Source organism: Myotis brandtii, unplaced genomic scaffold, assembly GCF_000412655.1.
Source record: "Myotis brandtii unplaced genomic scaffold, ASM41265v1 scaffold468, whole genome shotgun sequence".
Lineage (NCBI taxonomy): Eukaryota > Metazoa > Chordata > Mammalia > Chiroptera > Vespertilionidae > Myotis > Myotis brandtii.
Window position 1 is genome coordinate 1,621,619 of NW_005367874.1, and position 15,843 is coordinate 1,637,461.

A 15,843-nucleotide genomic window follows, 5' to 3' on the forward strand; every position below is an offset into this window, starting at 1 on the left:
TCTTTTACTTCTCCTCTTGATCCTTCACAGCTCAGCTCAAGTTCTGTCTACTCTCTGATAGCTTCTGGGATAGCTTCAGTCCTCAGAATTACCTCCCTCTTCCAAAGCCTGTAACCGTTACTTAGTGCCAGGGAAAATAAGTGTAAGAGCATTCGCATGTTGTCTGGCAGACTTTCCCATCCCAACACCTTGTCACAACCCTTGATAGTACTAGCATCACCCTTTAACAGGCAAAGACACTGAAGACTAGACATCTCCATTCAGTAATTGGACTCAGGTCCAAAGAACAAACATGGGAGAAGCAAAGTCGCAGCATCGGGACTGATTCCAAAGTCCAGTACATTTTGACGGCACAAGACTATTCTGTTTACTTTCCGTTGACTCATCCTGTTGCACAATTGAATCTTAGGCTGCTGTCTACTAGCTCTTGGGAATACTGTGCATTTGTTATGACGGCACAGGAGTAGTTATTGGAAGGACAAACTGGCTTTTCTCTTAGCTCCCACAAAAGAGAGAATGTGGGTACAAACATCTGATACTAGCAGCATTCACTTTCTATCATTGATCGTACACTACACTGAACCTATTCAATACTTTTGAAGGTTAAGAAAATATAGTACAGGGAAAAAATAAATTATCTCAATGATTCCTTTAATGCGCCACCTTACCTTCGTGGCATTTCCCTCATTTCCTCAGGGAAAGGCTATTTCTCCAACTCATTTCTGTTCAATTGATTGCTAGGATTTCTCTCTTCAGACCTTTTGTATTAGAGGAAGGAACAAGTTGGCTTTTTCTATAGAACTAAATTTCAAAAAACAAATTGCCTTTTAGGAAAGTTGAAAATCAGCATCATAGTCTCAAGATCAGAAAAGGAGAGGTTAAATTTTCCACTGCTGCTCACTCTTAAAAGCACTTGAAGAAAATGGATCTCAATAAATGGACTTCTGAGAGGAAAAAGGAAGAGACAACAAAGGCATGTGTTGCATTTTCTGTCCAAAGGCTAGTTCATCTCCTGCAATTTTCGTGTCGCATGGCCAGGGCTGCTGAGGTTTCAATTATCTTACAGCCCAGGCAATTTCAGGCAAATTTACAGTTTCACTCGGAACTACAGTTCAGCAAGGTCAATATTTTACAGCTAATGAAACTACGGTCCAATGGCTAATGTCAAGTCCATCCACTTCCCTCAGAGCAGAAGAATTTGATTTATCTAAAGCTCTCCTGTCTTGGTCAGGAAGCTTCTATCCAAAAATAAGTAGTTACTACAATTAAGAAATATAAATATTAGCATCACTATATTTAGAAGAAAACTGTTAAAGCTTCCAAACCACATGGATTAGAGCTTACAGCATTTCCCCCCAAGAGACCAGAAAAGGATTGGAGAGTTGGGAAAGATCTTAGAAATGATTTTAACAGAGCAAGATGAAGTCATTAGTCTCACAGTTAGAATTTCTCTGTTTTTCTTAATTAGGAGGCAGTGGGTACAGTAGAAAGTTCTAGACACACTGGGGCCCAGATTTATCTTTATTAGCTGGGACCCCAGACATGTTATCTCACCTGCAAAACCCATTTTTATTTCAAGGACAGAGGTGGACTAGATGACCTTTGGCACTGTCCTGTGAATCTGTTATGCTTACCTCATCCTAATAGAAAAATTCCGAATAGGAAAATCCACCGGTTACCACCTTAGATTAGCCTGACTCCTTTTTGCTTCAGTTAGTGACTTTCCTCTCAACTGGGATCTGATTTTCAATTGTGCTGTAGCACCTGACCTTGATCAGCTCACACTTTTTCTCTCCACAGGGGCAGCAGCAGCGGTGTGGTGGGGAAGTGAAACCTCTACACCAGATCAGAACTGTCTAATTTGTACTTTTCGCAAGTTTTTTTCTGTGGGATTCTTTGTACCAGTGTTCCTCTGTTGGTTTTTCTCTCTCCCCCTAGTAGGGTAGACTTTGTTCATTAGCAGAATTGTGTCTTAGCTGCTTCCTATAGCAAATGATTATTTGAGTTCAGAAAAAAAGCGGACTTATTATGTTCCAAGCACTGTTCTGCATCCTTTGCATATCTGAAGGCATTTAATCCTCAGAAAGCTCTGTGAAGTACATGTGTATCCCTTCCTATCCAAGTCTATTCCCTTCCCGAATTCAGTGGTGAGAGGTCAGAGTTCCTTGAGCTTGGAAGGCTAGGAAGATTTCATTATCTGAATTTAGTTTAGTTCGCCCACTTGGGATGGTGAAAAGCCTGATCTTAAATAAAGCAAATGATATTACCTGAAGGCACAAATCCATTTGATTCCTTTGTTGCAATAGCAAGGGTTTAGGTAGGATGAGTTAAATGGGAGATCTATTCCATTATCTCCATTAACAAATGAGGACAACGAAGCACAGGTGGTTTAAGGAAACTGCCCAAGGTTTCATGGTGGTTAAGTGGCAGCCAGTGTCACAGCTGAGCTAGACGCCAGATTAAACTTAGTTTCTCTTTGTGGTCAGTGGTGTCACCCATGCATGCTTTCACTGTAGTGTTTCTGGGAATGTCTTTGGGGAGCTTAGCCAGAATTGCCATCCGTTTTTTCCATAGTTTAATTTGTCAGCCGACTTTGGTTATGTATGTGCTATTAACACCAACAAGAACACATTTTAGAATGAAACTTGTTGCTGTTTGTACAGTTTAACAGTTTAATCACAAGGCTGGAGGAACCACAATGTTTCATTTAGTCACTGTCTTTAATTCTTCCACTGCTGCTGAAATAAGTGATCTTTTCTGTCTTATAGACACAGGAGAAGCAGAGTCCACGCAGATAAATGCAGGTGGAAGTGCAGTGTAACTTGAGCTCTCATTTGGGCAATCCTTCTTGCCATCTCTGAAGACTTAGGGCCTCTTCAAACCCCTGCTTGTCTTCAACTCATCGTGCTGTGAGAGCTGCTTACCACTGCCAATTAGGTTCACACCTATGTTTAGTTTTTCAGTATTTTCTCATGTATTTAATACATGATACCAGCAATGATTTTCCTGTGGGGCTGTCAGGGCCCTCAGAAAATTGTGCAAAACCATGGGCACTCTGCATCTTCCTGACTTGCTCTCTTATGCGTCCGCTAACTGCTGTCCAATAGAAACCCAGAGGATAAGCTCATGTGTACTTGTTAACAAAGTCATATCTGTTAAGCTGAGAGGTAGTATCTATATAAATTTCAGTGAAAAATAAATGCATCCTTGATTTCATATTCTTTTTACACTTTCACATAGCGACAAGGCTAGGCATAAAGTAGGACTAAAATTACATTGAATCAGTAACAGTAACAGAGGAAATACTAGTCGTTGGAGTCCTCCTGGAAGTTCTGTGTCACCATGTGGTGAAAAGGTCAAAGGTATGTCTCAGTGTTCCAAGAAGCACAAGAAGCTACACCTTAAACACTCGGTAAATTCCTGGAAGGCCACTTCAGTTCAAGGAGAATAAAAGTGTCATTGTAGTGAATCAATAGTCATGCGAAGAGTACACGAGGTTTAAGACAAAACTCTGAGACTTAACATGCCAAGGTGAAATTTCCAAGTATACACCTCGTATCCCTGAGGATTTTGGATATTCTGGTGCAAAGTGCTGAGGTTCACTGTCCAGTTGCTCAAGGAGAACAGGCCTTGGATCTGGGTGCTATTCATGACTCCCTTACTTACCACCTGTGTGACCTTAGGTGAGTTACTTGAACTTTTTCTAAGCCTTAGTCTCTTTTTCTGTGCAGAGGTTTGATTGCATGATCTCTATTTACGGTCTCTTCCAAAAGACTTGTGGTTCTTATGTATATTTTAGAGCTTTGGCTGCCTAATTTTGCCTAATCAATCATTTCTAAAGATGACACCTGTTCACTCAGCACAGCGGTTTCATATCACTGTGAAATACATCTTAGAGACCCAAAGATCTGTCCAAATCTAAACTGCTAATATTCTACTAATTAAGCTATTACTGCTCACCCAATGAAGGTTAACCAATACTTCGAAATTCAAGATAGACCATAAGAAAATGTAACCAATATCAACATTTTGACCAAAACTCCTTTTTTTTTTTTTGCTATGACTTTTGGCTCATCAACTATACAGGGGATGAATTTAGCATTCACTAGCCATTATTTGAACATATTCCCTATCATAAAGTTTCATAAATTTTTGTTTTTAATTAAAATACCCTCAAATGCTTTTCCTTCTTAAAGTACTTATATAGGTGACACAATAAATCTGAATTTAATTGAAGGAGCCAATGGTAGAAGTTCTCTTATGCACACACATACATTCTACAATATATATCACTTGATCATTTACAAAAAATATTTTTTTAATTTAATAATCCTTGCCACAATTCCTTGAGATTTTCAAATAGACTTTTCAAAATATAGCATGTTTGAATTAGAAATGATTAGCAAAATCCATTAGTGCACAGTTCACCACCATCATAAAAACTCATTTAATTGAATCCTTAGAAAAAATTAGGTTAGTGGCTAATGGGAAGGTATATTAAATCAAGGGCAGTTTTAATTTTGAAGGCAAAAATCTTCATAAGAATCTATTTGTAATCTTCTGAAGCTGCTGCAGTAAAATCTCTAACCTGTGACTAAATCATCCCCTTTTAAGACTGATGGTGGTCAGTATAAAATGCTGGGTGGTTCATGCTACAATTTTGGAATTGGTGTGGCTGCCATTGCTATGCTTTCAATTGCACACTCATCAGTCCCTCTACGGATCCGGAAGTAACCTTGCTCACCCCAGCTGGTGCCCCAGCTGTTTTTAACAATCCAGTAATCCAGCCCAGTTTTGGGGTCAGTGCCATAGCCCACCAGCAGGACAGCGTGATTAGTCAGCTCAAATGGATTGAAAGGGTCCTTCAGACCAGTGTGGTGGTAGATCCCCTGGTTGTAGTGGAGGAAGTCATCATAGACTTCAAAAGCAACTGCCATGGGCCCATGATGGACCAGCTCAAGCTTCATCAGGGCTTCGTTGCAGCCCCCGTAGAAACCACCCACATAGTGGTACTCAGATGTGTAGTAACGAAAGCAGTCCTCCTTCATTTTGCATGGCGAGTCAGTGCCTGTGTAGGGAAAGCACGCCTCTTCCACCAGCCCGAAATCTTGGGCATACTTTCCTGCGATGAGGTATGGGAAGCCGCCTTCACAGCCTGAGGAGGAATAACACAGAGTTATTACCCCTTTATGAGAAAGGGACACAAGGAGAAATTGTCCCACTTCCTAGCCTCTCTTTCTATTCCATTAATTTTTTTATGCTACCTGGAAGTTGTACCTGGCTTAAATGTCACTTCATTCATCTATCTATTACTACCCAGCTCACTATCCTATCATCCCTATCTATTTACCAGACATTTATTCAGCACTTGAAGGTACCTCTAGCAGAGTGGTCAGGTGGGAGGCTCTGCAGCCTCACTATGTAGGTTCAAACCCAAAACTGTGTGAAGAATGTCTCTGTACCTCTGTTTACTTATCTGTAAAATATAGATAGTAATAGCACCTTTCTGGTAGGATTAAATTAGTCACTCCATGTAAAAGCAATAAAAGTTCACTATTGCCCTAACCGGTTTGGCTCAGTGGATAGAGCATTGGCGTGCGGACTGAAAGGTCCCAGGTTCAATTCTGGTCAAGGGCATGTACCTTGGTTGCTGGCATATCCCCAGTGGGGAGTGTGCAGAAGGCAGCTGATCGATGTTTCTCTCTCATCAATGTTTCTAACTCTCTATCCCTCTCCCTTAACTCTCTATCCCTCTCCCTTCCTCTCTGTAAAAAAATCAATAAAATATATATATATTTTAAAAGTTCACTATTATTGTTCTTATTAAATATCCAGACACCACACCGTGGCTCTTCATAAGGGGAAGGACTGTCTTGATACATCACAATCCCCAGAGCCTGGAAGTCACAATATCCATGTTTGATAAGTATTTCAGAAAGAATGAAAGGCCCACTGGCAAATAACCATTCTCCGCTGGTGAACTGAGAAACTTTCTCTTGGCCAAATCCGGGGTTGACAGAAGAAAACTCTAACATGGGAATGTTTCTCTCTGAATGAATGGCAATCAGGCTTTCTACATGCATTACATATGTCCTCTTCTCAAAAACATACATACAGAATTTTAAATTATCCTAAAGAAAAACCAGTGCTAGTTTGGTTTTAACAAGAATTAGGTTTTGGAGGGAAACTGAAACTCTAAGGCAGGGGTCCTCAAACTTTTTAAACAGGGGGCCAGTTCGCTGTCCCTCAGACCGTTGGAGGGCCAGACTATAGTTTAAAAAAAACTATGAACAAATTCCTATGCACACTGCACATATCTTATTTTGAAGTAAAAAAACAAAACGGGAACAAATACAATATTTGTATTTGCATGTGGCCCACGGGCCGTAGTTTGAGGACCCCTGCTCTAAGGGTTAGAAGCTGTGTGGCCTTTAAGATTATAGAACAACTTCCTGTCTGTTCCCTGTCTATAAATTGGGGATTATATCTACTCTTTCAGGGTTTGGGGTATTGTTGGGTAATGTATGTAAGAGATTCCTAAGAGGCAGTGCTCATGCAATCTATAGTATAACTATTGGGGGTGCAATAAATTCCATGAGAAACCACTCATTAATAACTAATAGGGGCAGACTTGCACCAGGATTTTCTGACTACAGACATTGGCTCTCTCTACTACACCATCCTTTTATCTTTGCCAACATTGGCCAACCACACACATAGGAAATAGTGCCTGAAATACAACACTTACCTTGAGCATACTGGCTGCAAGACACAACCTCCTGAGGACTCAAGATTGGCGACTGGGTATTGTTGGTGAGAATACGTATTCTCGCTTCCAGCATACCCATAGAAGCAAATGAGTAGCAGCTTCCACAAGATGCTGGTGATGGAGAAAAAAAAAGATATATAACCCAAGAGACCTTTGAAGTACTCACAAAAAACAGAAAAAGCTCAGTGGTTAAGATATTTTAATATATTTACACTGAGTGTTGCTCGAGCACAATAAAAAAAGAGTCAATCAATAGACATGACTGAACTTAAAGCAAACATTAAGATTTCAGCTTTTTCATCAAAAGGCAAATGTTACTATATGGGGCTTTCCTTGAGAATATTCTAAGAGAGGAAAAAAAAAAAGAAGAAGAACGAAAATTTCCTAACTTCTGCAAAGCATTTGACAGTATTCTTGATCATGAAGAAATGACCTATGTCTGCAGAGCCACCAGACTGAGAGAAAACAGACTGAGGGATACAAGTAAGCTAAGCTTTTAAAAAGCAGCATTTTCTAACACAACTTGCTGGGTGGAACTAACCCTAAGATGGGCTCAAGGATGGGTATATTGTAGAGAGTTTGATTTAACCAGGGTCAAGGAGGCAAAAGACAACAAAGCCCAAGAAAGAAAGAGAATAATTATAATGATGAATATGGTACTTAAGATGTCCAATGAGGAAATAAAGATATAAGACATGGAGGTAGTAAAATTAAAAGAAGACTGATTCCAAGTGAAAAAGGGTAACAGCAGTATAGCTACGGTCCCCGAAAAGTATTACCGAGAGGAGAGAAGAACATAACTGGATGGGGGTAGGGAGAAGGGAAAAGAAAACAGCTTCATTTAACACCTGAATGCTCTGGCAAAAACAAAATCAATTTACTTAAGAAGAATATGTGAGGAACATAGTTGCTATTTCAAAAGGAAAAAAAATACATTATAAAGAAAAATATGTGAACAATATTATTTTTCTATGTTTCTTCAATATGTGTGGTTAAGAAATAAGAAAATGTGGCACATATACAACAAAACTGGGACTTCTACTTGTTATAATTCTAGAAAGAAATGGGCATAATATTAATATTTCTATTATTACATATCCTCTTTGTCGCTGATACAAATTTAGTACCAAGATATTGGTACTAAATGCAAATATACACAATTGGCATGTTGTTCACTTTACTAATATTAGTTACCAAATTATCTGAATAGTGAGCACTCCCTTATGCACATAAAACAAGATTAGTGAATAGACATATTACAATCCAAAAAACTCATTCCACGTAAAGAGAATGCTGCATTTGTTCTATTTAATAAAGCTAAATTTCACAATTTAGATACTGTCCTCCTTAGAAAGAAAAATACTCAAAAGAACATTATGCATTCAAAATATGTTACTTGGAGAAGGTAACTGTTGATTCTCATTCCTCCCTGAGTGCAAAGTAAATCCAGGATACTCTATGCTCAGCCTCCAACATCCTAAACTCTATTTGAATTACTTATATTGTTTTCCACAAACTATACTGTAAATTTCCTTGAGTGTTCACAGGAAATTTGTTCTTTTCATCTTGATGCCTGATGGAACAAGGGAACGCAATGCATGTTTGTAGAAGAAAGAGTCAAGTTATGAGCAAGATACGTATTTGCATCCAGGGGGGGAAATGACTTGAATGGAAATAGTGAACCTTGACTTGTTTCTAAGCTGTAAGGGAGACACAACCCTAGGGCCTAATGTGAGCCCTCTCTAAGAAATTCAACAATATCAGAGGTCCAAAACCTAGAATCTATTAGAGCCCTACTAGCCTTTAACTGCTACCATTCCTGATGTTCCCACAAATTCTCCTAATAAACATCTCAGATTTATCCATATCACATTATACACTGCTTTTGCTGTTGGGGGATCATCTAAATTATGGACAGAAGATAAACACTTGCGATGGGCCAGTGTAGTTTGTTGGGGAACACATGACACTTGATTGGAAAGTTGTAAGGAGGACATTCTGAGAAAAGGGAAGTGTGTGTGGGAGGCTGCGCCCTGTTTATTGGAATTCCGACTTAGGGGAGACTTAGGGGAGTGTCGAAGGTGGCGCCCCTAATTATTCCCTGTCCTTTCCAAACAAGTCTGTGAATGTGCAGATCCCCGGGTGTTTGCTGGAATCCTTATGCTTAATCCCTGGATGACACAATGCAAACACATGTGTCCTCCCAAGATTACTCACCCTACTCATTGTATCTAAAGATAAAAACTAGAATAAAAGGCTAACAAGGCAGGTAACTGAGGCTGCCTGGTTCCTTCAGCCAGGCCATCCCTTAGCCCTCTCATTCACAATGAAACTGTGTCAGAGTAATCTGTTCATCCGTCATTCAGGGGCTGCTGGTAAGCCCTGGCAGTAGCTCAGTTTGTTGAGCATCGTCCCATGCACTAAGAGGTCACTGGTTCAATTCAGTCAGGACACATGCAGTAGGGGGCATGCAGGAGGCAGCCAATCGATGAGCTCCCATTGATGTTTCTATCTCTCTCTCCCTCTCCCTTCCTCTCTCTATAAAATCAATAAAAACATATTTTTTATAAAAAGACAAACATTTGGGAGAAGGCCTTGGAATTCATTTATTTGTACTAAATGAATTATCACTCACTTGATAATGCATACACTGAGACTTGGAAAGAAGCAATAATGACCTGTCCAAAGTCACAAAGCCAACAGATGGCAGGGGCTAGTGCCTAGTGTCTGCTAATGCAGGCCTGGTGTCCTTTTCAGTTCACAGGTCTCTATCTACTTTAATGAATCTTCAAATTCCCTTTCCCTGTCATCTAGTTACTAAATAGACCAAAATTAACTTACACATTTTGTTTAAACCATCCAAGTAACACTATCCTTAGGACCCTCCTTAACTTTCAAGTGATAGAATGTCAAAGAACTACATGAGTGACAATAAATAGCCAAAGCCAGTTGTTCCTACAATGAAACACAAGGGTCTTGTAAAAAAAATAACATTCCACAAGAGTCTGGAAATAGCCCCATTTTGGCCACCCAGGATTCTTGGCTCATGGCAGCCAAAGAAATAACCTCTCTTGGTTATTTCTGACCATCCATCATTGTGGGGGGCGGGGGGGGGGGGGAAGTCACATGTACATTCAAGAGATCAGAATGTGCTCTGTTAACAGAAAAAAACATGGGGATGAGAAAAGGAGATAACTTCTCTCAAGCCCCTGTAGTTCCCAGAAGAATGTGTCAGCTGCCGAGGTAATTAATGACTTTCAAACATCAAAGCCAGAGCCTAGATTTTAAAAGAACCATTATCCCTTCAGAAGACTAAGGGAGGTCTGGCCCAGACAGAACTCTGCAACAAGCCAATTTTCAGTCTCAAGTAAATAATGTGACTTTTGCAAGATTTAACAATGTTCAGCTGCACCTTCCAACAGCAGGAAACATACAGAACTAGTAGTAAGGAGTCAGAATTCCTACCCCTTCCTGCCTTCCACTTGCTTTGTCACTCAGCTATGTGACTGTGAGCAAGTCACTTGATCTCTCTGGCATTTCTCTCTATCTTGTATGTAAAATGAATAGGGTGAAGCAGACAGTTTAAGGTTCCTGCCTTCCGGCATAAACAGCATTTAAAACAAGTCTGAAATGAACTACATTTTAAACATTAGCAAAACACTGCACTTCCTAAGTAACATGACCTGAGAGACAGCCTCTTCTCTCATGAAGATGGAATAAATAAAGGCAGCATAGCTGGAAGAAAAACTAAGGAAGTTCATGTCTTCCAATTTCCAAGCTCTCTTGCCTCTCACACTTCAAAGACAACCCAGCCATTCAGGCTGGGGCTTAAACCTGTTTCTAAGTGTAAAGCTAAAACCTCATTTGTCCTCCCAATGTTTCTTTTTTTCATTCATCTTGATATGCTCTCTGCATACAGTTGTGAATTCCCTTAACTGCAGCTAATTTTGAATTCTGGGTTATACAGAACACTGGTGTTCTTAAAGTTAGTGGAAATTTCCAAGTTGCCCAATTAACAGGAAGGGAAAATATTTTTTTTTCCAACCGAAAGTACAGAAAACCAAAAGAAAGTCAAAAGAGGAACCTCTAAGTACATTATTTTCCCAAGTACCGAACAAGATTCTACAAATGAGGAATCAATTGCAAAGCAATTAATCTATTGAATCCTTCTGTTTTTAAATTACCCGTGCCTCTTTACAACTCACAGTTATAACTCTCACGAAATATGGGATATGGGAGACAATATTAGCTTTTCAAGCTATAAGAAAACCAACATCAAAGAGCTTGGCTTTAGAAAGTCTAATTTCCTTCCACTGAATAACTGTCTCATCACTAGTTGATCATATCGTTTGGGGAGTGAGAGGAACCAAACGTTTTTTCCCACCTTCTCCTATGCTTCCATTGAGTTTTAAAAACACTTTCTCAAATAATTTTTCATATTGTATTTTAATGTTTCGCTTGCAGGTCTTGCTAAACGGTGAGTCTCTAGGACAAGGACCATGTCATATTAGTTTTTATATCCTCAGCCACTACCAAAAAATCCTAACACAACATCCTATATAATAAAGAGCTAATATGCTAATTAGACTGGACTGAGGAATGAACAGTGGGCAGGGCTTTGGGGCCACGAGGCAGAAGCCGGGGCTGTGAGGGCCGAGCCTCTTGCACAAATTTCATGCATCGGGCCTCTAGTATTCTATAAACATGCAACACAACAGAAGCAAGCCTGTGCTAGGGCCTCATAATCAATACGACATGAAGTAGTTACTTAACCATTTCAAATAAGTATAGAAAATCTGTTTGATGATAGAGAAAAATTTAATCCTCTCTTTAAACATCAGTCCTTTCATTTCTCAATTACCTTCAAATTTCTCTCATTTCCAATCCCTCTTCAGCAAAAGAGAAGGTAGGGAATGATTTCTACACTTTCTCTAGAGCTGAAGAGTCCTAGAATAGCTGGTACAAAGGGAAGACCTCTGGTGTCAGCTGGACAGGAACCTTGCTGACTGGCTGCTATAAGACCTGCTCAGAGCTCTGGGCATTTAGAACATTTTGCAAGAATTCAGTGAGGACGGAATTGAAAGGTCAGTGGTGATTAAGTGGGTCAGGCTGATTATCACTGAATTTTTAGGAAAGGGGAAGAACAATTTATCTTTGGATGTTATTAACTTATAATGTTCTCAGGAGATACCAATCAGATTGTTTTCAGACAGCAAATACTACACATATTTTATGGTAACAAATCAGTCATATGTACTCTAGTTATCTTGAAATTGAGCTTAGAAGTAATAAACCTGAGTATTACATAAATGATTCCGCAAGTCATTGTTGGCTAAAATTTAGGGTAACAAGATAATTTGATACCAAGTGCTATTAGAGGAAGAGTTCTTAAATGTATTCATTCTGTATCCAATTTCTGGAAATAACTTACAAAATGAAATTACAGTCATACCTTTGGTAAACCCAGGCTCTGCTCCCAGGCCACCATTTTGGAAGCTGGGTTAATATTTACCATTATAGGTAATATCCTGACATAAAATAAATAGAAAGGCCACAGATTAAAAAATCTACCAGAAAAAAATTATGGATCCATTTTCTGGCCTTTTATAGTACTTAAGACTAAATGATGGGGTCAGGGCAGGGAGGGGGAAGACAGCTAGCAAAGTGGGATTGTAGACAGAATACCAATTCTATCTGTATGCAAATTCTTTGTTTCTACATGAGTCTCTTATTACTAGGAGAGCAAATGAGTTTGGCTTGCATATCACTCTGATTAATCCCATTAGCTACATGGAACCTATATTGAGAAGGATAATTAAGAAATTCTAAGGTCATTTCGAGAGATTATCTAGTACCAAAGTCTGTTGTGGACACAAAAGAAGAAGTGAATATTCATTGGCCGTATCATTTTCATTTCTTTACTAAAGTAAATCATGCCCATTTCATCTCTGTATCTCCAGAATCTACTGCAGAGTTTGGCACATAGTAAACGTTCAATAAATGCTTCAGAATAAATTAATGAAAAATTAGACTTTTTTTTACCTTGGTTTCGAACAGGGCTAACAAAATTGGTACCATGAACATTTCTCCAATCCCAAGATGTTGGCAAACGTAAAAGCTTTTCATGTATTTCAGCAGTTAGTGGTGCAGGTTTGGGCCTAGGATGGAAATATACATTTGACATCAATATACAGTCTTTCCTTTAAGGATGATTTCCTAACTTCTAATTCCGTAATTTCAACCTCCTGGCTGGCTAAGATATACATTCAGACTCAAGGGGCACTTGTCTCATCAATGTTTCAATGTGTGTATTGCACAATCATGTGGCAATCTACATAATATCTCTATTACAGAACTATGTTGTGTGACTTTCATTCACCATTTCTTTTTCATGATCTAGTAATTTCCCCCTGTGAAATGACACTGGTTTTGTATATCACTGCAGTGTATTTTTAACATGTGTCAGTAGCTGCATTCTTTTACTTTTAACAGATTTTGACCAAGAAAGTAGACATGGGAAGTTAAAGATGGCCTACAAAGGATATAGAGAAATTACTGATATCTAACTCAGGAGATGGGTAGTAGTGATAGTGAGGAGGTAAAAGAAGTGAAGAAGGCACAGAAACGAAAGATCTAAGTTTCAAGTAGGCAGACTAGCTCCATAAACAGAGGACAAAATTGCTTCATCATTACAGAACTAGAGCTTATAGGATATGCTTGGAAAATAAGGCACAAAATGAGAGTTGCCTGGAATGATGAAATGATGGATAGACATTTTTGCCTATCCATCATTGCCAAGAAATGAGGAAATTGTTCTACAAGCTTCTCTGTATTAGAGATTTAAAACACACACACACACACACACACACACACACACACACACACACACACAGCATTCTAGCTGTAGCCAAGCCTGAATTCTTAAAGTTTGCCCAAGTTTGCCGAATGCTCTGTGTTCCATGTCTTTGTACTGCTGTTCCTTCTATCTAAAATGCTTGCTGCCCACTGATGAGAAAAAATCCCCTTAGAGTTTTTCCCCGACTTTTAATTTTAAAGACTGCTCATACAACAGCCTCCACCCACAACCCCCAACAAAAACCCACTTCTCTCTATGCTCCATCATCTCTTGTGTTAGGGCAATACTGTTATATTGTGGTAACATTTATTTTTCTGTTATTGTAAACTACTTGAATTTCTTACTCAACTTGGAATTATCATACCACAGCGTTCTAACTTTCCAGTGATTACCAAGTTGGTTTTTACCAGCTTCCAAGTTAGTCATTGGCAAAGATTATTTCTGGACTTCTTCATGTCCTCTGCAACTAATCCTAAGTCCTTCTCTCACACACTTCTATAAGAGATGATATAAGTTAATGCTAGGTCAAAACGGAAGTGAGATAAAAGACAGGGGGAAAATCATTTCTGACTAGCAATCGTAACCTTGAGAACTGTAAAGAATAGATAGCACTGCACAGCCAGTCTGGCTCAGTGGTTAAACACTGACCATGAGGTCCTAGGTCAATGCTTAACTTGGTGAGGGCACATACCCAGGTTGCAGGCTCAATTCCCATTATGGGGCATGCAGGAGGCAGTGGATCTATGATTCTCATCATTGATGCTTCTATCTCTCTCTCCCTCTCCCTTCCTCTCTGAAATCAATAAAGATGTATTTTTTAAAAAGAATAGATGGCATATTCCATACAGAAATGTCAATTTTTCGCTAAAATATTAACTAAGCCAGGGGCATTGCTAGAAGATGAACATGAGGTGGTCTTTGACCATATACATAAAAAACAGCATTAAGAGACACGAAACATACATAAACTACCATAACAAATACAAGGCAATTATAGTAATGCTATAAAACATTTAACCTGGATAATGTCCATGGAATTACCAACGTACATAAAAAAGCTATGCATCATGAAAATTTTATATGCTGGACAGAAAAAAAAGATATAAACCTTGGATATTTACTCTGAAATTTATGAATAAAAACTAGGGTACAAACAAATTTTGGAAGGAAATGAACAATTTCTGTGATTTTTACGTTGAGAGGCCAAAAGATTCAACTACTCAGTAAATATTAACTAATTATCCTATAAATACCTAAAAACACACTAAAAAATATGGAAGATAAAAAAGGAATTGAAGCATGGCAGCATAACATAATTTCAGGGCGGGTATCTCAGAGCTATACCAACCTCCTACAAGTGGCTTCACCACTTACTAGCTGTGTGAGATTAGTCAAAGATCTTATTTTTTTAAATATGTTTTTATTGATTTTCAGAGAGGAAGGGAGATGGAGAGAGAGATAGAAACATCAATGATGAGAAAGAATCATTGATAGGATGCCTCCTGCACACCCCCTACTGGGGATCGAGTCTGAAACCCAGGCGTGTGCCTGGCCTGGGAATTGAACAGTGATCTTCTGGTTCAACAACTAAACCACATTGGCTGGACATTTTTTTTTAAATTTTGGATTCAATAATTTTTTTTGAGGAAGGGAGAGAGAAAGAAACATCAATGAGAGAGAGAAACATTGATAGGTTGCCTCCTACACCCACCCCAACCGGGGATCGAACCCAAAACCTGGGTATGTACTCTGACTGGGAATCGAACCCACCACCTATTGGTGGACAGGATGATGCTCTAACCAACTGAGCCACAATGGCCAAGGCGTTAGTCAAAGATGTTAACACCACAAAACTATGATGGACTCCTATTAAAATGAGTATAAGCATATCTAACTCAAAGAATTTTTAGGAAAATAGTGCTTAGAACAATGCCTGTCTCTGATAAGTCCTTGATAAATAAATTATTAAGCTAGTATGACAACTGTCATCATCATCATTCATGTCATTGAACAGATTAAATAGAATACTGATAGATTTAAGTGACTCTCTAGCCCACAAGAGGCATTCAAATGTTAACTTCCTCCTTCCCACCACTCTATAAGGCAGAATGTTTGCCCATCAACACACCACGGACAAAGCAAAAACAGTGTGACAACTGAAGCTGAATGGTATAAAAATGAAGAGAGTGAAAGAGGAATTTGGAAGATGGAGACCTGG

General features: G+C 39.0%; 1 protein-coding gene across 1 annotated transcript in view; it reads right to left on the bottom strand.

The window, feature by feature from the left end:
• Positions 1–2,658: 2,658 nt before the first annotated feature.
• Positions 2,659–15,843, bottom strand: part of CTSC (cathepsin C) — a 44,498-nt gene continuing 31,313 nt past the window's right edge. Inside the window, exons 6-8 of the mRNA XM_014547176.1 lie at positions 12,812–12,927; positions 6,749–6,880; positions 2,659–5,155 (exon numbers count right to left, since the gene is read on the bottom strand). Coding sequence (XP_014402662.1) covers positions 4,653–5,155; positions 6,749–6,880; positions 12,812–12,927 — 751 coding nt within the window. The 3' untranslated portion in view covers positions 2,659–4,652. The remainder of the gene's footprint in view (positions 5,156–6,748; positions 6,881–12,811; positions 12,928–15,843) is intronic.